General features: G+C 39.3%; 1 protein-coding gene across 1 annotated transcript in view; it reads left to right on the top strand.

Annotated features, from left to right (window-relative positions):
- Positions 1–22880, top strand: part of LTBP1 (latent transforming growth factor beta binding protein 1) — a 147397-nt gene that overhangs the window by 79949 nt on the left and 44568 nt on the right. Inside the window, exons 12-18 of the mRNA XM_009283777.2 lie at positions 897–1022; positions 2178–2303; positions 3015–3137; positions 7114–7233; positions 11878–12000; positions 14074–14196; positions 20036–20158. Of these exons, the coding sequence (XP_009282052.1) occupies positions 897–1022; positions 2178–2303; positions 3015–3137; positions 7114–7233; positions 11878–12000; positions 14074–14196; positions 20036–20158 (864 nt within the window). The remainder of the gene's footprint in view (positions 1–896; positions 1023–2177; positions 2304–3014; positions 3138–7113; positions 7234–11877; positions 12001–14073; positions 14197–20035; positions 20159–22880) is intronic.

Below are 22880 nucleotides of genomic sequence, written 5' to 3'. Positions count from 1 at the left end.
CCAGCCAGGTCCCTGCTTGCTTACAGGGAGAGGAAGTTACTCTGCAGAGAACTCGCATCACTTAGAAAAAAATGGTAGTTTTCCATGTTCTGCTGTTTTTTCTTCCCTCAGAAAAAGGGGTAGAACTAGAAATTGCTGTGTGCTATAAACAAATCAATCTGTTGTTCAGATACGGTTCCAAGTGTTGTTCAGGTATTTAAGGGATAGTAAAGTATAAGTGATTTGTAGGACAAAATCCTAAATTGGATTTAAAAAACTGAATGCAGTTAGAGTTGAGATGTTTTTGAGTGCCTTAATTCTGTACTTTAAGATTTAGCTAAATTTAAATGTAACCTATTTCTAAATAGTCTGGATAAATGACTCTTCTTTACAGATGGTTACTTTTTCAGAAATTATGATTTCATGCTGCTGTATAACCTTAGTTTACATTGCAACTAAACACAGTCATTAGTATTTTTTGCAGTAACACATATGCTTTGAGAATTTCTACATCTACTGCAAGGGTTTAGCATCCAATGCTGCCTGTATCTGAATCTCCTTATCTTACACAAAACATTCAAGCCATTAACAGATGAGTATTCGGTAAAAACAGTCAGAAACTCACTTAACCTTCGATGCAAAGGTTAAATAGTATAAATTTTTATTTTATATTATCTTCATTTTACTTTATGTACCTATTTATAGATCTTGGATGGGACATGAGAATATGTCACTAGGAAAAGCCTAGATGGTTTCTAGATTCTTCCAGATAAGGAATCCATTACAGAAACTCAGGACTTACAAACTTGATTTACAGTTCTTTTCAGGCCTGATCTTTCTACTTGGATTACAGAATATTGTACCCTTACTGAACTATGTGGGAGAGTTTAATGTTAAACTTTTTTTTGTTTGCTTAGAAATCAACGAATGTACAGTTAATCCTGATATCTGTGGAGCAGGACACTGTGTTAATTTGCCTGTGGGATACACTTGCATCTGCTACGAGGGGTACAAACTTAACGATCAGCAGACAAAGTGCTCTGGTATGAATGGATCTGAAATAACCATGCTATGAAATGCTTGAAATGTAGAGTCTGGTCAGGGGAAATATGCTACAGTGCAGTCAGGAGTTGCTTCCTCTACTGAATGCTTCCAAACTACAGAAACTAGTTTTTGTATGGCAAATAAAATTTGCCAGCTAGCCTCTGATATAGCCTTTCAGCCGCTTAGAACTGAATGTGAATTTAATCAAATTGAATGAAAGCCTTTCCCATTGTGAGATGAGAGAAAAAGTGATTGGAGAGACCATCTCTTCTCAGCTTTATATCAGGTATCTAAAATCGTCAGACTGGCAGGCAGAAATACACTTCTGTTTGGAGAAAGAATGACCGAATTAGTGCCTGTTTCTCAGAATGATTTGCCCAGCTACCAGCTCTGCAGCTGGACTAAATCCAGTCATTTTGTTAGGTCTTTCCTTTCAGCCTTCTGCTGAAAAGAGAAAGCATATCATAAACATCCCAGAAGCACATTAGGAGATCTGCAAAGTGAGGTCTTCATCCCCTTCAAAGCTAGTGAGTTCTGGAACAGAGGGCTCTGATGAGCACAAGGTGGGGCCCAGACTGGCTCTACATGAGCTGTTTCAGATTTGGAAGCAGCTGTATCTGTATCTTTCTTTCGTTCAGAGTATGCTGGTTTCTCTGTAACTTGGATCAGAAAGAGTTTATTATATCATGTTGCCAGATTATATACTATCAACTTTTCATGCTACCAAAAGTTCAGTAACTTCACACTGATACGCCTGCTACCAGGTGCAACTACAGTATTAAAAAATAATTTACACACATACACAGCCATATGGCAACTTAAAATCCTTCTATTTCATACAAATTGTGTTAATGTTCCGTGCTTGCAGCTTGTGCTCAGCTTGCACTCAGAGTAGTGATTTGAATAGTAATCATGTCACATTCTTCAGGCGAATGCAATATTCTTATAGTCTAAGCCAATAAGAGCATTTTTTTCCAACCAAAACTATTTAATGCATCTTTTTTGCAACTCTGAGGGAGAGGAAAACATATACTTTTTCAAATAGTTAAAATAATTACAAGATCAGTCTTTTCAAAACCATGGCATAGAATGCACGAAAAGAATCACAACTAAATATGTTATTCTATAGTCTTATGTTTTTATTTCTTTTATAGATATTAATGAGTGTAATCAGGCACCCCATCTCTGTTCCCTTGGACGCTGTGAAAATACAGAAGGAAGTTTCCTATGTATTTGCCAAGCTGGATTCATGGCCAGTGAAGATGGAACCGACTGCGTTGGTAATTACTAGTCTCCTTTATAGAAAATAAAAATATGAAAATAAATCAAGAAGCTTACCTGAAAGCCACTAAAGTCTCCTTTTCAGCTTTTTTCCTCAACGTCATTGATACTGGACTGATGTCTGGAAGTGTATTTAACTGTCTCTCACCAGGTGTTGTGGTGAGAAAAATATTTGAGTAGCTCCTACTAGTTTTCAAAATGATTATTTGTTGAAAAACAAGAATTTATCATGTTTGTTTAGGAAAATTACCACTTAGTAAAAACACCTTCTGGGGTGAAAAGTACAAATATTCAAAACTCTTTCAATCACTAGCAGCTGTAACAAACCATGTTTTTTAAATATGGCTGCAAACAGCCATGGACTTTGCAGAGCAATACAAACAGCCTGAATTGGCTGTGATCTTCCTCAGGTTAGTGCTGCTTTGGGCGCATTATACACGCAGTGACATGCCTTGTGTTTGTGACCACAGGGCTGCTCACTGGCCTTCCTACATCCTGGCTGTTTCTAGATCTCATTCTCTCTGTGATTACAAGCAGTGAGGTAAAGATGGAACTGCTCAGTAATAACAGCTGTAGGGCTGTGGCTTGCAAACAGCTTGAAAATCCAAACTTACTTACGTTTAATTAAAGCAGAGTTTAGGGGTGATGCGAGCATTCAGTAATTTCATGGTGAAGCAAAGTTTCTCTTAACCTCTCTTTTTCGTCTGCAGATTTTGATGAATGTTCAAGACCTCATACTTGCGGGGAAGGCTTTTGTATAAATACTGTTGGCTCATACAGATGTGAATATTGTGATAGTGGATACCAAATGAACCGGAGAGGTGAATGCGAAGGTAGGTTTGGACTCTTCACCAGTAGTAATACAGTAACAGTTGCCAAGCCAAACAACTGCAATAGGAAGAATCATTTGTTCGCATTGACTGCTGTTTCTGATCTCAACAGAAAACTTTACATCTATTTAGTTATTTTTGAAGAAATCTGGCCATTAGATGGAAATATTAAAATAACTCAACACAGATTTTTTTCATGTTTAACTTAGTATTTTTCTACCTGGTATATTTCTTTTAATTCCTTTCAATCCCCATTTGCTATTTGATTTCAGATGGAATGTCTTGGCACAGTGGTTTTATATCTATTTGTGTTCAGAGTTCCCTTTCCCCATCCCACTCTGTGCTTATTTCCATGGGTAATTTCTCTAGCTTAACCTTACTGCTGGATTTCTCTCACAGCTACTTTCTTCATTTAAGTTGCCTTCAGATCATTTAACTTCCCCCTGTATACCAGCTGAGAATGGCAGAATGTTCAAAAGGATATTGCTTGTTTTATCTACGGTATGTCCTGGATGATGAAGTGAAGTTACCATTTATTCATATCACAAAAACAATGCCAGACGTTACCGCTCTTTGGAATGATTAACATTGCTTGCTGTTCAAGGGAGGCTTAGCACTGCGGCTTGAGCTGCAAAGGGAGAATTCTCAGAGGGTGCAATCTTAAACAAGAAACCTTTTTGAGTACTCTCCAATCTTTTCAGTTATTTGATGTTTGGAACCACAATTCAATTCCTATTATTTAGATTTAAGACGCTGCAAAGGAGTTCCCCCACTATGGACAGAACTATCTTGGGACAGCTATTTTAACAGCTCTTGCCATGGAATCAAACAACTTGATTGTTAGTCCTTCCTTGCATACTTTACCAAGTTTCTATTTCAAAAACCAAAAAATCGATAATTTTTCCTATATTATAACAGGTAGCAAATGATAAGTTGACTTTTTTTAATTTGGAAACATATTATCTAGCTGGTATTTCATGTTGCAGGAGATCCTAGGACATCTGACCTTCAAAACTTCACATTATTTTTCAGTGTGATATTTTTGCCTTTTTTGCTCTTCTTTTTTCTTTTTTCATTTTCAACTTGAATTGTGAACTAAAAACCACAAGCAGCCATTTCATTTTAAACATAGTTTTGTTCAAGCTTTAGTCTAAGTTACTTAGGACAGAATAAAACTGCTAACATGTTAGGTTGCCTAGCAAATAAGCAACTTAAAGCTGCTGTGGATATATTTGCTGCTCTGAGCATTGCTAAAAGATTCCTCTTTCTATTCAGACAATTTTTTTTATTTAAATAAATGTTTCACGCACTCCACTCATACCTACTTTTTCCAAATCTTCTCTGTCAGTAGGGAATCTGTGATTAAAATAGGCTAGAAATCAGAATATCACAGTGCATCAAATTTCTTATTAGCTCGTATTTTAAGTGGTGTGGTGGTAGTCCTCTATCGTTTAACTTAACAATAGGTAATTTCTGAAACCAAATTCTCTGTGGAAAATTTAAGGTTGCTTAAGGGAAAAACCTTCCTACACTAAATCCATCAAACCAAGGAAATGACGCATTCGGGGAATCATTTCACCATGTCGTTACACCTACACGTTATAGTTACCCTACTGACAGATTCCAGATTCCACAAATAACTCCTTTCCACCTCCTCCACACTTCAAAAACAAAGGCAAGAATCCTCAAAGCTGCACACAATACACACAGTTCACTTACACTTCCTTACCCCATCTTCATTCTGCCTTCAAGCTATACTCATGCAAGCTCTGTCATGGGCTTAGCCCAAGAGTGCATGTATGTTGTTGTTGTAGAGTCTGTTGTTTATGTAGAACAGTGTTATAGGCATAGCTGAATGTCATTGCATACGATTAAGTATTCCTATAAAATCTTCTTGTGATTTCTTTAAGCTTTGCAGGATTTAGACTTTATTTTGACTGAAAAATTCTGTGCCAAATACATCATTCATGTTGTGTGTTTTCAGGGCAGATACAGTCCAGGCAGTTCTGAGAACAGGTTTCAGCAGAAGTGGATTTTTTTGTTAATTAAATAAAAAAATCTCATAGCCGTTTCACCGAGAAACGTTTGCAGGTCTGCATCGTAGTGGCTGAAGAAGCCGGTTGCTTTTTTTATGAGAAAGTATTCTCAGCTGGACAACCATGATTCTGTGAAAAATTGTGATTTGCTCACATCAGTGAGTTGTTTGGAGCTGAGATGTTCAGTTCTCTGAAGGTTGGAGCATTGTCCAGTTAAATTACAAGTGTTGGAGGCTACATTCCTTCTGTGAGCTTGTTCCCAAAACTGGAATTAAATTGCCTCCCTACTATCTGTGCTGGAGTAGCAGTCCTTAATTGCAGAAGACACAACCGCTAGGCTTGGGGCAGGCAAGGGACAGGAGCTTAGGAAGCTGGATTTAGAGGTGACTTTGACGATTTCATTAGTTCTGTGTGCTGCATGAAGCAAATATTTGGTAGGAAAGATTATAATTATTGTGTAATTAAAGACCATGTTATAAAATGATACTCAAGTATGGGAGCAGACTGGAATGGGGCTGCCCACACACTTTTAATTCCAGCATCTTCTGATCATTGGTCGCTTTACAGCAGTTTGTCTTTGAATGTCATTTTTGTATGCAGTCTCTTTTAGATTACATGTATTGCATGTATTGTGGGTTTCTTTGGTGCAGGATAACAAGTTCTTGGTAGACTGCTCAGAGCCTGGACATGAGGTCCATGAGTTTTTTAGGTCCTATCTCTTGTTTTGTCATGGGTAAACTGGGACCTCTCCTGATGCGACAAGTCCCTCTATCACCCTAAACGTTGCCAGCCTCAGTGATATGTGTGTTGTTTTTGCCTTCTTTCAGACATAATTAACTCCCTGCTCCCTGTAAACATCTTTGATTACCATTCACACAATTAAATTTATAGTCCGCATAAAACTTACGTCTGCATAACTCTAGGACACTGGAGAATACCAAATTCCTCTTTGCTTTGAGAAGCCAGAGTTACAATTTTATTGTTGTTGCAATGCACTTCCGAAGTCTCTTGAGACTGACTACAGGAAGAACCTCAGGACACTTCAATATAGTAAAGGGGTGATATAAGCAACGTTATTCTTACCTGTCTAAGCCAGAAGATAGCTGATACCTGATCTGTTGTATGTTATGGAGGGCCTACCAAAGATTCGCAGTATAACAGTGTCCTGGTTTTGGCTGGGATAGTTAATTTTCTTCCTAGTGCTGTGTTTTGGATTTAGCATGAGAATAATGTGATAACACACTGATGTTTTAGTTGTTGCTAAGCAGTGCTTAAACTAAGTCAAGGACTTTTCAGCTTCCCATGCTCTGCCAGCGAAGGTGCACAAGAAGCTGGGAAGGGAGCATAGCCAGGACAGGTGACCCAAACTGGCCAAAGGGATATTCCATACCATACGACATCATGCTCAATATATAAGCAGCGGGGATTTGGCTGGGGGGGCAGCGATCACTGCTTGGGGACTGGCTGGGCATCAGTCAGCAGGTGGTGAGCAATTGCATCACGCGTCCCTTGCTTTTTATATTCTTCTATTATTATTATTATTACTATTTTACTTTATTTTATTTCAATTGTTAAACTGTTCTGATCTCAACCCGCAAGTTTTCTCGCTTTCGCTCTTCTGATTCTCTCCCCCATCCCACCGGGACGGGGCGAGTGAGCGAGTGGCTGTGTGGTGCTCAGTTGCCAGCTGAGGTTAAACCATGACAAACAGAAAATTCAGATTCAGTTACATGTAGTATGATCTAATTTATTTCTCAGAGATGCCCCTTCGCTGGTACAAATCTGTGTGAACTTGTACCTTCCTGGGTCTCTAACAGGTAAAGTACACAACTCTTTAAATGTATTAGTATAACTTAACCACAGTCAGAATAACGAGATTAATTTATCGTTCAGTGTTTTGTTATGGTTTTGACCGGTATTTCCTTTTATCTTCTCTTCTGAAGACATTGATGAATGCCTGACTCCAACTACGTGTCCAGATGCACAGTGCATTAATGCTCCTGGCTCTTACCAGTGCATTCCTTGCAGAGTGGGATTCAGAGGCTGGAATGGACAGTGCCATGGTACGTTCGGTACTCTTTGTATCTCTGGTTATACTTCTTGTTCCGAGATGCTGTATTTCCTATGTCATCCATGTTACAACCTGATGACAGCGCTGTGCCCTGGGTCCCCATTTCATTCAATAATAATTGAAAATACGAGATTTTTGAAATGACTTTATATTCTCAGACACAGCATATATGAGGAAATCATGTTTTACTATAGATAAATGAACATTGACTCTAGACTGCAAACAATACAATTATAATTACAAAACAAAATTCTTGAAATAGAAAATATGGAACTGAAAGGGATGTATTATCAGTGAAATGCTAGTAGGCCACTGTTTGGAGGTATTAAAAAATGGAAAAAACATGAGAATGCTAACACATCAGTGTGACTGGCAGGCTTTTCAATAGGATATGGGAGTTTGCTCACAAAGCATATTAATAAGACTTTTTATTTATCTGTACTTCCAGCAAAACATTCAGCACATCTTAAAATGGCTTGTCTTGCTTTAGGCTATGTTTTTAGGACAGATTTCTCACGTTATAGTTTTGTCGATTTGTTTTTAAATGTTAGATTTATTTTTTTTCCAAATCGGTTTTGACTATTTGAGATGTAGGTAAGAAAGAGCAAATGAATCCATTGTGCAAAAAGAAATAATCTTTTGCAGTTTTGAGTGCCACTTGCTCGGGCGCTCTCAGAAACTTGAATTTGATCTCAGTTGTGAAGGATGTGCTGTCTGTTGTGAATCTTCTCATCCACTCTGCGTGTAACACATGCCCTATAATTCGTGATGGTTGGAGTAACCATGTTACCTAAACATAGGTGTATAATAACCTACATAGGAGGTGTTTGCATTATTGTTGTAGGTCAGATTGGCAGTGTACTTCCATGGCTTATTTCCTAATCGCTCCGAATTGCTGTGATTCGGTTCAGTTCATGAAGCAGTCTAAGAGCATTGTTTTGGTTGAAATAGCACTGGAACGTGGGCATCTACTGTGCTCCAGCTGCAAATGGGCTTTTGATGTGGAGCAAGACTAGAGCCAGGTTGCAGTGAAGCACCTGAAAAATATATGGTGTAGCTGTCAGAGCCTCACCACCAGTTTTGGTGTATAGATGATACCTTTTTCAACCACCCTATTTTCTAATGAAGGCATATTGTAGCAAATTATTTCTGTCTGAACATCTGCTTGTTACAATTTATCAGCATGTCATAGCCGGTTATTTGGTCTTGTCATCTGACATTCTGGAGGAATGTATTTCTCAGGTAATTTTCAGCAAATTGATGTGGTTCACTTAGCACACGTTCATGTTCATCTTTGTTTTGCTCCTTCCCACCTGCCTGGATTCCTGCTACCCTTGCAAAGAATGTGGCACATGCACTCTGTTAAGAAAGGTTTCCTCTTATTTAACTCCTTATTTGGAAAATGTTAAGTTGATTTAATTTTGCATTCTTTCACAATATCAAGCTTGATTTCTATACCTATTTATGAAAATAGCCTGGTTGAAAATGCCATGGCATAACTTTCACTTGTTTCATTCTTGCTAACTGGGTTAGTAGGAGTAGAATGAGAGAAAAGTCGTCACTGCTCTGTTCAGATTTACAAACAAAACTAAGTCATGCAAGGGATAAGTCTTGGTTCCATGTTGCTGATACTTTTTTTCCTTGTATTACTGCATGTAGTTTCCCTTTTTCGTTTGTTTTATGAAATGTTCTAAGCCTCGACATCTCACTCACATTGTTAGTGGTGTGATCAGTCTTCATTTTCTGTTTATCCTAGACTTACATCATGTTGGAAATGAGCCATACGCTTTTTAGAAAATGTAATGCAGGCAGAGTTTGTCTCAAATCTGTAGCTTTGCAATATGGTACAATTTAAATACACTGGAAAGGAAAATATTTCCCAAGTTATCTATGAAGGGTATTTAAGTCCATTGTTCCATGATTTGATTTGTTTCTGCTGTTAGTTTAGGTCAGTTGCAGCTCCGCTGCGTTTTCCCCAGTGCTGTTTTCAGTAATTTTTTTTTACCTCGGCTCATTCCTCTGCCTGTACTTGATGCCCTGGAAAGTCTAGTGTAACAATTCTGCAGTTCTTTGATGCTATTGATATTGTAATCTTCCAGGATTTAAAGCCAGGAACATAGCTACTCTTGTTTAATAAAGGCAAGTCAATCGGTTCACTTCAGACTTACGTAGAATAGATTTAACTGCAGTTTAGGTGAGAATATCTGACGTGAGATGCATATTGGAAGGAATTAAAAATGGCACCTGCACACCCTGTCACCTCATTGGCTTGAAATTGCTACTGTCCCAGGTCCCTCAGTGTGTTTGTGTCGTACAGGGACTATTTGAAATAATTTTTCTAAAAGTTTACTTGCAATCATGGGATTTTTTTTCATCTTTCTCTCTCCACATTTGCACATTCAAATGAAGTGATATATCATGATATATAATGACAATAAAGTAGTACGTGAATCTAGAGCACACTTCTGCATATTGACGAATAAATGAAAAAAATTAGGTTGACCAAACCTTCTAGACGGCTTCATCCTCATGGTTATATCACAGTGGTGAATTTTGCAGCTATGTTGTTAACAATATTCAGCTTATACAGCATTAGGGACCCCATCAGAAGATTTCAAAACTAATACAGAGGTCAGCAGAGCTGATCCATATACCTCCAGCCCTACTGTAGGGAGCTTCAATAGAATCAGTTACAGCTCTGGACTTCATCTCAGGAGATACAGGTTCTGTTCCTGGCTTTGCTGTCTTTATGGAAAGTCTCTTGATCTCCGAGTCCCATCGAAATATCGGAAATAATATTGCAGGCTTCGTTTTCAAGTAGCTTGGAGATAAGTAGATGAAAATGAATCTATAAGAAGCAGATTTGTTATTCAGTAGGAAATTTGATTGCCTGACTGCTGAATTAGGTTCTCTGTGTTTTAACAGATTCTTGAATTTGATCATTGATCATATACATTGAGAGCAAAGGCTGTGTCTTGTTGAGCGAGCACATTTTGCAACAGTAGGGTTCTGAGAAATTAGTCTTGCAGAAGGGTGTAAGTAGTATCGCCTACTGAACTGCCATAGCAGAGCACCTGTGGATCTGTGCTGTCATCTCTCGCGAGGATGCCACTTCGTGTTCTTGGCCAGGCTGCAACAGGGCATCTTATTTACAAAGTTAGAGGCTCAAGTGAGGAAACAAGAATTGTAGGTCATTTGAAATATGGACAAGAATGGTGATTTCATTTGTGTCTGGGGAGAGATGGGCTTTGTCAAAGTCAGATTGTACAGGAGCTTGTAAAGAGCCAAGAATGATAAATATATATGAGGAAAATAATTACTGCAGATATTCACAATAGGTAATAAGAGCTATGATGATGATTTAAAGGCCTCTAATCTTTTTCCAGCTCTCCCTGTGCTACAGCTGCCTAAATAGCTCAAGTGCCTCAAATAATCAGTAGTTTTACTCTTTTATGTTGACAGATTTTGTGTGCTTTGTGGTGGCAGAAGACAGGATAATTGAGAGTAATATGATTTTGGGCACATAAAAGCAAATAAGGTGTAATTCTTTTTCTGCATCAGTGAAGCTAAAAAATACAGCTTTTTCCATACAAACAGGGACACCTGCTTGCTGTTATCTACATCCCCAAAATAAATAAATAAAATTTGAAAGTTAACCTTTTATTTTTTTTCAGTGAAAACCACTCCTACGAAAAAGACAATATTGATTATTTTAGAATACTGAATTAATTTTGGCTGGGTTTATAATGAAAGATGTTATTTATTTATATGTTTGCTTTTTTTGTTGTTGATTTATACAAATTGCATTCAGAAGGAGTTCCTGAAAATGATTCTTAAGTAGTAACATAGCAATTTTCATGTTGGCTAAAGAGAGTGGCCCATCTAGTTGATACCCTTCTTTCAGAGAATGATGAAAGTAGGTGTCTATGAGATAGCTTATAGAAAAAAAGTTTCTTTCAAGTCCTGCTGTAAATAAAGGATGGTTTGTGACCAGGAAGAGAGATTTTGCTTCTAAAACTTTTGTTATAAAGGCGTAATTCAGTGGAGTTCCTTGTTGATTGTATAGAGTAGCCTACAAAGGGACCTGTGTGAAGTGCAGAAGGATTAGTGATAATGGTTACAAGGTATTGGCAGCTGCTAGTACTTTTATCACAGGTACGTAGGCTAAGAGTAAATCTGTGTACTGCAAGAATGAACGTGCCAGCACTTGCTGACCTCTTCTCTATACTAAAGCTGGACTGGTTTAAGCTACTGTGGGAAAATTATGGGCAAAATAATCTTATTCAGGCAAGGATGATGTGGACACAGTTAGTTCATAGTGCAACCCCTATGTAAAAAAGCAAAGAAAAGGAAGAAAAAGGTTTGTTAGTCTAAACTGCAGTTTTTGCAGTACTGGGATGAAAGCATTGTTTTAGTCATGTGGGCTCTGAGTACAGTTGAGTGTTTGAGCACAAGGCAGCTCAAGTTCAAATCCTTTTTTAAAATCAGAATTGCTGCAAATTGTCAAGGTCAAAATATACAGGAAAACTGATTATAACCATGCTTATGGTAGAATCTGAGTAAATTCCCAAGCTCACCTGAAAAAGATGGTTGTACCCAAGTTAATGATACACTTATGCTTTCTTTGTATTCACAGATATAGATGAATGTCAGTATGGCAATCTCTGTACAAATGGACGTTGTGAAAATCTGGAGGGGTCTTTCAGATGTATTTGTGGCCAAGGTTTCAAGCTGTCTGCATCAGAGGATCAGTGTGAAGGTAGGAAAGAATATGATTAAAATTCGTAATATTACCTTTTAGGTAATATTTTTCATCTAATAGCATTCCTTTTAATTGAGAAACAACAAATGTACAACACTGAAGCTAAATAACCAAAAATGTAAGGATATGTATTTCCGTTTTATGGCTTCCATGGTCACATTGTAGATTTTGACATTTGTTATAAAGCCAGTCAAGAATGTGTAGTAATATTTATATTGCTAAATTGGAATTTCTGCAAAATCCTTGGCATTTCTGTCATTTTGGAGGTTTGGGGACAGTGGCTTTTGCTGCCTTAATTACTTTTCTTTCTATCTTTTTTTTTCCTTTCACGTGGATGAGTGGAATCAAGAAACCCAGGCTGCACCCTCTTGGAACCCAGCAGTGTCAGTTAACACTGAGCTGATGCCTGCACTGGTGTCACTGCACTTGAAGTAGTACATTTAGGGGGGAGAGAGAGAGAGAGTTTGGTGTCGTATTTCGAAGAACAGTACCTGTACCTCCAAAGTGTCAGGTTCTACATTTCTTCCACATCTAAAATTTCCCAGCAGTACTGCTCCAGTGGAACAAAATTAGATCTGAAGTCAGAGCGGAGTAGTCTGAGAGGGGACCTAGAGTGTGTGCAGGAGGTATGAATATCCCTCTCCTTAGGGAGAGGGGACTGCTTGAAACCTCTCCCCAAAGGTGAAAATCTGGGAGAATGTCTCCAAGCTGTGGAAGCACACTGAAACCTGAACGTTTCTTGTCAGATGTTTTTTCTTCTTTTCCTTCCCCCCCCCCCTTCCCTAAGTGTCTGTGTATAGCACCAAACACTTTCAGACTTCTGAGTGCTAAAAATAATACAGTAAAACTAAATGATCGTTCATGTAAATTTGTCAGGAAGTTTGAAACAAAACATCAGTGTAAGTTAAGTGTCTTGAGTGAGTTAAATGTGCTGTCCAGGATGCACAGCAGACTGGTCTTGGGGAAAGTATGTAGACTAAAGTTTGACTGCTTCCTCTGAGCCTTTCATGGAAAAGGGCCTTTGCCAAGCTGAGCTGGCATGTGCAGACTGTTCTTCTTAAAGTGCACCCTTCTGAAGTAAGGACCCGTACACGTGCCCAGATGCTTCATGCAGCCCCACAGATTTCAGTGATCCTTAAATTCAAAACTTTGTGGTCGCAAGGGACCATTACTCAAGAGGTCAGACTACGTAGCCATAACACAGACCTGAAAAACCTCATTGAGTAACTTTCTCCTGTTTGAATTGGAGTATATTTTCAGAAAGACATTCAGCCGTGCCTAAATCCTAGAAGTGACTAAGAACCTACCATATCAATTTAATTACTGTTCCTTAACGAGTATTTTATAAATAAGGGAGGGAAAGCAGGTTTCCTAGCTCAAACAAGGCATGTGCTATGTTCTGAATTCAAAGTGCCACTCCCCTCCAATATTTTGAGTTTTTCATAGGAAAATACAAGTTTGATGTTCAAGTCCATCGGTTAACCCAGACTGACCCCAGTCTGAGAACAGAAGCGCTGAGGGATTAGCAGTGGTTGTGGAAGCAGAGAGACATTTCCCCATACTTAAAGGATTAATACTGTTACAAGGCAAATATTTAAATGAGCCTTAAGGTACAACTTTATAGGGGAACAGCCTGTCAGTGTGCATCTGAAAACCACACCCTGTTAAAAGGTGGTGATCCTGCTGGAAAGTATTTTGTGGGTTTTGCTGACTCACTTGAGCAGCTGGCTTGTTACCTTTGCCAGATATAAAAGAAACAAAAGCGGCTCTCAAGCAGCATGTGTGTGTATTTGTGTGTCTGTGTGTACCTGTTTGTGCATTGAGGGATATACTGACACTACAGGAGAGAATGCTGAATGCAGTCATCTCAAGGAAAACATCCAATCTGCAATTTCATATATTTTTATGCATTGTATTGACTGTCTGCATTTGTTAATAAATAAGACCAAGAGAAGCAGTACTGGATATTGACACTCCGCTTTGCTGTTTTGTTCAGAATTGGTTATTGCACCATTTGATTAATAATTGGTATTTTCAGATGTGTTATGTTTTCATTCTCTTCCGCTACAGATATAGACGAATGCCAGCACCGATCACTCTGTACGAATGGACGCTGCAGGAACACAGAAGGATCTTTCAGATGTATTTGTAGCCAAGGCTATACATTATCATCTACTGGAGATCAGTGTGAAGGTAAACTTGTGGACTTAAGCTACTGATTCATTTTTGTCAATAAGATCTTGAGTGTTTCAGCTATAGGCATGAACTCTTTTGAGAATGGGGCAGAAAGATATGTTGCTCCTCTTTCTTTCTCAATACTTTACTGTCAACCATTCAACAGTCCCCACCTCCCCAGCCACATATTTAATGGATTCTTAGAAATAGTCCCTGTCATCTTTCCACATACAAGAAATCAGCACATGTGTTTCCAACAGTAAGATTGGAAGAGCAGGAGACATTGTTACCAAAAACAATTAATCCTTTCTAAACCTTGTTGCTCAAATTCTGACACAGAGGTTCAGTATTACAAAAGCTTCTGCCGGCGTACACTGTTCACATGGGGGCCTGCTAAGTAAAACTTCTTCTCCAGCTGGTTTTGGGAACCTGTAGCCAGCCACCACAATCCCACACGTGCACTGGCAGGAGAAAATATGTAGTATACAATGAGCTCTAGGGGGATCTGCTGGAGCTCACAGCTTTCACTGTCTCCGAAGGCAGCCTATGTACTGAGCTTGTAAAAACAAAAATAAGAGGTGAAAGATGTACAGTAAATGTAGGGAGAAATGCTGTGTCATAGAAAACAGAAACATTCTATTATCTCTCAAGTAGAACAATTTAATTGTCCAGTAATTGGCAAACAGATTTTTTTTTTTTTATTAATTATTTCAAAGCTACTCCCTCTTCTCCATCGTTGGCTATCCACCTGATGTGGTACATCTGCTGCACTACTCATGGTCACCATGAACATGTGAGATTACTTACTAGCGAGCTCCAGAAAAGATTGTACCTCAGTTGCTTCCTTATCTCACCCTCGGGGGGAAAAAAGTCTCAGTTAAGGTCTCACTGTACATGTGGTATTAGCACATAAGAACTTTCCAGTTTCTGGTGTGCTTTCTGTAGCTGCTGATACCAGGGAAGACACAGCTCCTTACTGCTGTTCTACCTAGTAGTGTTCTGCTGCTAGGTTATTCTCCACACAGCACTCTAGGAGGCAGTTCCCACCTTCTCACCCACAGCAATAGGTGAGGAATCCTCCTCTTCAAGTGATCCAGGCAGAAGAGCAGTTCCTCCTGAGCCAATCAAATATTGTCTTCTCAAGACAAACCTGTAGTATCAGACCAGACTTCATCAGCAGCGATGATACTGGATTGTCCACATTTAATGAGTGACAGCATCTCTTGAAGTTCTCACCAACAAGGAATAAGGATATCTTATAAAATCTCCTCAGCACACTGATACTCTTTGGTACTGACCTGTTTGGGGAATCTGGTCATAGAATAACTTAACATGATCTTCTCAGAGTTCCTGGTGAATACCAGCATCACTTGCATCAGCTTCAAGAAATGTGGGCTGATGATGCAAGTTTTGAAACTCGCGTCAAAGAATTTTGCTCTCACCTGGCTTCAGGATCTTCATGAGTTGCAACAGATGCAGAGATATGGAGATACTGTGTCAAGAATCAAAGAAAAATGTGGTGGAAGGGATCACTGGTCCATTCCTCCTCCCGAAGGCAGAACAGACCATACAGTGTCATTCCTGACAGGTGCTCATCTAACCTGCTCTGAGTAGGTGAGATCCCAAACATCTCTTCAAGCAGCCTGTGCCAGTGCTTTGCTGTCCTTGTGTTAGACTTTCTTTTTTCCCAAATGTGTGATGGTAATCTTCTATTGCTGCAGTTCAGTTTATGAGTTCTTACCTTGTCCACCTTAAACAAGAAAAGGTTCTTTCTTTCCTCTGCATAGCAGAGAGGGAGGTGGTGAGAGAGTGGGATGCATAACCATTTCAAGCATTTTGGTTCCTTCAACAAGAAGCCTTACAAGCCATCAAGTCTGCAGAGAGAGAATTTGAATTAGTAAATGCTGTTAGTGTGTGTGAGCACGTGAAATGGTGAGTTAAACCATCTTGTAGTGAAGAAGAGCAAATGAAATGCAGAAATGAATTTAAATCCATTGTAGCTGAGGACCAAATGTTTTCCAGAACTTCTCTTCAGACTGCTTTGGTGCATTTCATACAGCACAAGAAGTCATGGTAACTGTTGCTGCCATCCATCACTATGCAATGGCCTGTCAGGACAGGTCCATGCTTTATCTTCATCTCTTCCTTAATCCTGTTCAAGGGCAATTTTCAAGAAAAAAATAATTTCAGAAGCTCTCAAGGCAAAAGAAGAGGAATTGGATCATACAAGGAAAAAGAGTAAAGCTGTTCCCTCACCTCAGGTTCTTCGTCTCATTCCCAAGAGTCTGTAACCAAATGTACAGCTTCTCCACCCAGTGATGGAGCAGTTAATTTCTGTAGAGAGTTTGTTCACTGAAGATTTTCATAAATGTTAAAAGTTCTGCACAAAATCTATTCATCTCTTGAAGTGGAAGAAATTCTTCTGTGCTTGCGGTATATCCTTTCAGTATTTTCTGAAGTACAGGATATTACAGACTGCTTTTAGCACCTTGGAAACTAAGTTTGAACAGACTGTTGTTGTTTTGCTGTCAGTAAGAACGCTTTGTGCAACTGCTTTATCTGCTATACATTCTCCTCTCTTGTTTTTCCTCACCTGGTGATGTAATTAGTTTTGAAGGCTCCTTGAATTATTCAGTGCACATTTAGGGAACTGAGTTGACTACAGGTTTAAATCTCATATTCTTTCCATATCAGCAGAGGTCCTCAGCCTCACAGCCATATTCCCATCTTCATCAAAATGGCTTTCCTCCTGACTGTTAGTTCAGCCAGATGGGTGCATGGACTACAGGGCAGAGCTTCCATAAAGGCAAAATTGCCATGAGAAGACATCCAGTGTTTCTCCATGTGATGGCCTCTGATTTTTGAATTAGCCTATTTACCTGAATGTTTTCTAACACTTCACAGAGAAAGCAGGAAAGAGATGACAAAAACTGTGGGTATAGCACAGCACAGTTGTGTGAAAACAAGAGAGTGGTTCAAATTCTGGCCAGTTTCTCAAAGACTCAGGGATGGACATTTGTCAGAGGATACCCAAAAATGTATCAGGCTGTAAAGCCAATGTGGTTGGCAGATCGCTTGCAAGAAATGTGCTTGTTTATTTAATAAGGATTTCTGCTACTGCAGAAGTTTTCTTCAAAATGTAGCAGCTCAAGAAGCAGTTTGCTGGTTTGATCGTTATACACTTGTGCAAACTTCTAGAGATATTGCAGAATTTGGCAGAGTTATGCTGTGCTCATTTTCAGCTGTGCTTTTTGCAGCTCTGGCAGAAGTTTTTGTCTGGAAGTCTTTGCACAGTATTTCACTTATTTAAGAATAAAGGTAATTTGCAAATAATTGTTCTGTACATTGGTGTATACATGCTCTGTATGCATCCTTGCACTGAACTCTTCAGAAAATGAGAAAGCTGGACTGAGGCTTTCATACTTTCAGTTCTGTCTGAGAGCAATAATCCGTATATCCATTCATACTGTAAATGCCTGTATACCCTGTTATCCAAGGCTGAAGAACTTTTCCCTTCTGCAGTACCTGTAGAGACTTGCTATTAGCTGCTTGGAAATTAGTAGCCTGGAAGTATGTGACCACCCACAGGTGGGCTTGTATGCACAACCTTCCACTTGAAGATAGAAAAAGAAGTTACTTCCTCGTAGTCAGAAGTCTTCAAGATGCATGACCACATGCATGTTTATTTTCTTTCTGCCTTACTCTCTCATTCAGCATCTCCTGTTCTTGAGATGAAGTGACACTGAGACTTTCTGCTCTGTGTTGCTCTGAATATGAGGGAACACAAAATGTGAGCGGACCTGTGGGTAAAAAGTATTGGCCTTGTCTCAGCTGACAAGAAGTATGAATATGCACCAGCTGGACTTGCATATAGACTGTATATCTCAAAGAACTCGGGTTACTGGAGGAGAGTCTGTCTGAAGCGTAGGAGGCTGCAGTGTTGTCCTAGGAGCCTTCAGAGATTTCGCCTGCCAAAATGCTCTAGACATGCACCTGTAAAAGGTGGTAAAAAGCACTGAACATCTCAAGCATGAGTTGCTGTCTCTGATTTTTCTGGAGATTCTTGTGCAGCAGCTGTAGGACCTGTGAAGAGTTGCATCAGAGAAAAGGAGGTTTGCATCCTATATGGAAAATAATGCATTTTGACTGCATTTGGCAGAAGACGCCTTCTTGTTGTGCGACTTGGCATTAACTCAGCGCAAGGGAGTCGTTAATTTTTTCTCATGCTCCTAGTCAAAATTAATTGCTGTTTTAAATAAACCACAATTTATTTCTCAGTTGAAAATGATTGTAAAACATGTGCTTATCAAAAGGTCACAGCTTTGTCAGCATTAAGTGCAGTTTTATCTGCAATAACATTCATTTATGTAAGAAAGCTATCCCTATTTCTTATTTTTATCAAATAGATTAAATCCCAAGGATAGCTGCACTCTGATATAGTGTGGGCTTTGCAGAAATAACTGTAGAAATGAGGTCGTATCCTCTTTTTTAATTACAATTGTTATTTATTCCTGCAACACAGGAAAAAGTTACAATTCTAATCAGCTAAAATCCATGCTTAAGAAGTCAGAATAATCAAAGGCAGTGGAAAAACTCTTTGGTAACTGTTTTTCAAAGGAAACTATCTGCATTATCAGAGCAATAGACTCAGTGAATTACAAGGTAGGGCAATGTAGAGGCAAGGGGAAGTTGCTTATGAGATGCTTCTTTTACTTGACTTTCTTATGTTCTGCTTCTTTTAAAACTAGAGGCAGAGTCATTAAATACTTTGTGATCTTTAGCTGTAGTGAAACAAAACTGTATAATATAGCTGGAATGTAGGCACTTGCTGAGTTAATCCCGTACCCACAGCAGCTGTGCTCTGTTTCCTCTGGGGAAGAAAGGACTTTAGGTGGAGACGATGCCAGTGTCCTGTCCTTGAAGTATTTGATTACTCTGTATCTAGTTGGTATCCTGAAACTTGCCCTGCTATGTGTCAGTCAGCACGTTTATCCCATGGATGTCAAGACACTAGGGCAGAGTCTACAGGCTTGGTGCTGGGAACATCGTGTATAGGCAGCTGGGAGCTAGGCCCTGCATGCCCTGACTCTGCAGCTGGATTTCTGGCTTGGGTGCAGCACTGTGCAAAAGCAGCTATTCAGCTTCGTGACCAAGCTGCTAAGCCTGCAAAATGGCTGTATTGCATCACATGAACTGCCTCTGAAAAAGCAACCGTTGGCACAGCAGTACACACAGTGTGGTCCCTGTCCTACAAGCCTCCTGTCCACGTGGTTGTTTTGTGAGTAGTCTCCGCAGACAGGTCTGGTCTGGTGTGGCACACCAGCTGTGCTTGGGCTTGCCCGTACTCCGGGGGACGTCTGAGTCGGGTCACTTCCGGCTCAGGGATCTCTGTGTAGTGGTCTAAACATGTCCAAAGATGCATATTGCAAACTACAAGTTTGCATTAGTAGGCATTTTTTGTGTCTGTCTTCTAAATGTACAGCTGCTTGGATTTCCTTGTTAATTGTACTCCTGTAACACCACAGTCACCGTTAAAGTAGGGGAGAGATTGGTATAAAGGTCTGTCATGATAGCTTTCATTAGAGATGCAGATGGCACATATTAGACATGCTTGCTAAGAATAAATGACACAAACTCAAATGTTAAAGCTCTCTAGAAATACAAGAAGTTTGATGGTAAGATGAAAGAAAGTAAAAGGACATTCTAAAGTCTGATAAACTTGATTCCCTCCCCCCCCCGCCCCGAGTTATTAAACGACATTGTAGCTTCAAGTTGCTACGTTAGTATCAAAGTATCACTATTAAAAGCGTCATCAGTTTTTACATCATCTAATAATTCAGTTATGTTTTTATTTCAGATGTTGATGAATGCCTTCAAGACAGTGATATTTGCCTTGGAGGAAACTGCATGAATACTGACGGGTCTTACAAATGCACTTGTCCAGATGGTTTCCAGCACATAGCGAATAGGGGATGTCAAGGTATGAAATAGCTATAAAAAATACCTGGATCATTATTATAAATGTGCAAGTTTGTAAGCATAACTTGTGATAGTCACAGATCATGCTAAGGAAGAGAAGCTCATTTTATTTACCATTTGTAGTACTTTCTTACTCTTCTCATTTTATATTACTCTCTCTAAATATATGCTGAGAAATTATTTCCAGAGGCTGAAATCTCAGCCTTCATAACTTGAAAGATAATCTATATTAGAACTAACAGAGATACAGTGCTGCATTTTCCCAAATCCTGGGCACGTTTATCTTGACAGAACCTTCTATGTTTGTGAATCAGTAATGTAACAGAAAGAGCAGTGTAGTTAGTGTCAAGTCACATCAGATAAACCTCTTTCACCTCTAAAACACTTGCAGTGCTTTGTGGAGGATGGGTGGGGAGAATGTGTTATCTGGGGCTGAGTCAGCATTGCCAAACCCAGAAAAATACTTCCTCACTTTTAGTTCTGAACGATCCCAGCTCCATGTTGGCACAACACCCAGGCATGCCTCACAACTCCCTTTTGCCATCCATTTTTATGAGACAAGAACCATGGTATTAGAGCTGGAAAGCGATAGCGTGTTCGTGCTCTAAATGACTGGAGAACCAGGAGACCGGACTTTGCTTTGGCTGCTTTCTTATGCACAGTTTAGACTTGAGCTGAAAGACTGTATTCCAGCTGATCTGTGTTTGAAGATCTTGTGCAACCAACAGTAAATTCCCTGTAGAAGTTCTGAGTATTATATGTGACTGCTTTCTAATTCAAAAATGTTGCATTCAACATAGGGAAGTACTGTATTAGACCGTGCTTTAGTAGATAAAAGAGAATTGATCACACGCTATAAATCAATGCCAACTTTGATACCACTCTATTCTCTTCACTCCACTGTGTAAAGTAGTAGTATATAGGCTTCATGTTTTAAATGTATAAATATAACAAAACTGAAAGCATTTATGAGCCAAGTAAGGGACAGACAGTATAGACAGTAATTTTAACAGAAAAATGTGAATGAAAATTGGAAATTATTTCAGGTAAGAGCGCCACGCTTGAGAAAGAAGACCACCAACACTGAAAAATAACAACTTGCTGTAGAGGGGAGTGAAACTGCTTGAGAAATAGCCAGAGCAGTATCAAAACAAGTGGAAGAAAGGAGGAGTTGATACAATGAATACTGACAAGTTAGAATAGCAAAGAATTAGACACAGAGAAAGAACATAAAGGGAGATCTTTGGCTAGCAGAATTAAGTATGGTTAGACTTTTTTTACTGTACTGACTACTTGTTGTTAAGCTGCTACAGGATGCAATAGTAGAATTTTTATTTGTCATAGATGGAAATCTCCAGTATATTTTCTTGTCCTGTATTTTGTACTGGACAAAACTAGCCATACTTATATCATAAATGATGACTTCTTTACATTTCAACAGTACCTTCAGAATATTTTAAGCAGCAAACAAACTGAGACATTTTTAAATGACTGAAAGTTAGTTCTATCAGAGTTCTGTAATAGCAAGAAAAAACATAAAATTTTTGAGAGAATTCACCTGGAGAGATTAGGGGCATGGTAAAAGATCCAGATAATAGGCCACTAGTGCAGAGTGATCTTGATCACATGGTATGCTGGGCATGAGCAACCAATATGCATTTCAATATTATATATTGAAGAAGGAATCTCAGTCATGCTTGTAGAATAGTGGACTTCCTTCTGGGATGCAGTCACTGAGAAGGATTTAGGGGTCAGAGACAGTCAGCTGAATATGAGCTTCCAGTGCAACCCTGTGGCCAGTAGGACTAATGCACTCCCCGGAAGATTGAAAAAGCAGAATATCCAGCAGGAGTGAGCCAGGTTTGTTTACCTGTATTTTGCACTGATACAACTGCTATTGGCACATTGTTGTACACTGACATTCTGGTGCCCACAATTCAAAATGGACGCTGATCAGCTGAGGAGAGTTCAGAGATGAACCCAAAAAAGCTGACAGCCTGGGGGAGAAAGGATTGAATGCTTTTAAACTGTTTATTTTGTTGAAAAAAATGAGGGGTGACTTGATCATAGCCTTATTATCTTTGGAGGAAACCATAATTGAAAAGTAGAGAGCTATTGAATTAAACTGGCAAATTTATCACAGAATGCAGTGTCTGCAAGTTGAATCTGACCTAGACTAGAAATTAGGAACATGCGTTTTGGTAAGGAGCAAAGTTGAAAAGACTCCAAAACATTAGAAAGTGTGCAGTTTGCTCTTTCAGATGAATTATACTCTTATCTCCCCAAGATTGTTAATTTTGTTTTCCTGTCTTTTAATACATCATTCTACCTTGTGTAATCAGCTGTTTTGGTTTCCAGTGTTTTTCTGGCAGTTTTAAGAAACGTGGCAGCTTAGTCTTGAGAACAGTGTGCGTCCTGAGAAGGTACCGTACTGTCCTTGTCATTGCTGTCAGGTAAAGTCACCTTACCTGACTTTCAGAGAGCTTCAGGAAGTATGTCATTGGCCTGCATTTACTGTGAATTCAGAGAAGACTTGATAAATGTAGGCCAATGGCATCCTGGCCTGTATCTGAAATAGTGGGGCCAGCAGGAGTAGGGAAGTGATCGTGCCCCTGTACTCGGCACTGGTGAGGCCGCACCTCGAATACTGTGTTCAGTTTTGGGCCCCTCACTACAAGAAGGACGTTGAGGTGCTGGAGCATGTCCAGAGAAGGGCAACGAAG

The sequence above is a fragment of the Aptenodytes forsteri genome, unplaced genomic scaffold, assembly GCF_000699145.1.
Source record: "Aptenodytes forsteri isolate BGI_AS27 unplaced genomic scaffold, ASM69914v1 Scaffold309, whole genome shotgun sequence".
NCBI lineage: Eukaryota > Metazoa > Chordata > Aves > Sphenisciformes > Spheniscidae > Aptenodytes > Aptenodytes forsteri.
This window is presented reverse-complemented; position numbering and strand designations above follow the sequence as displayed.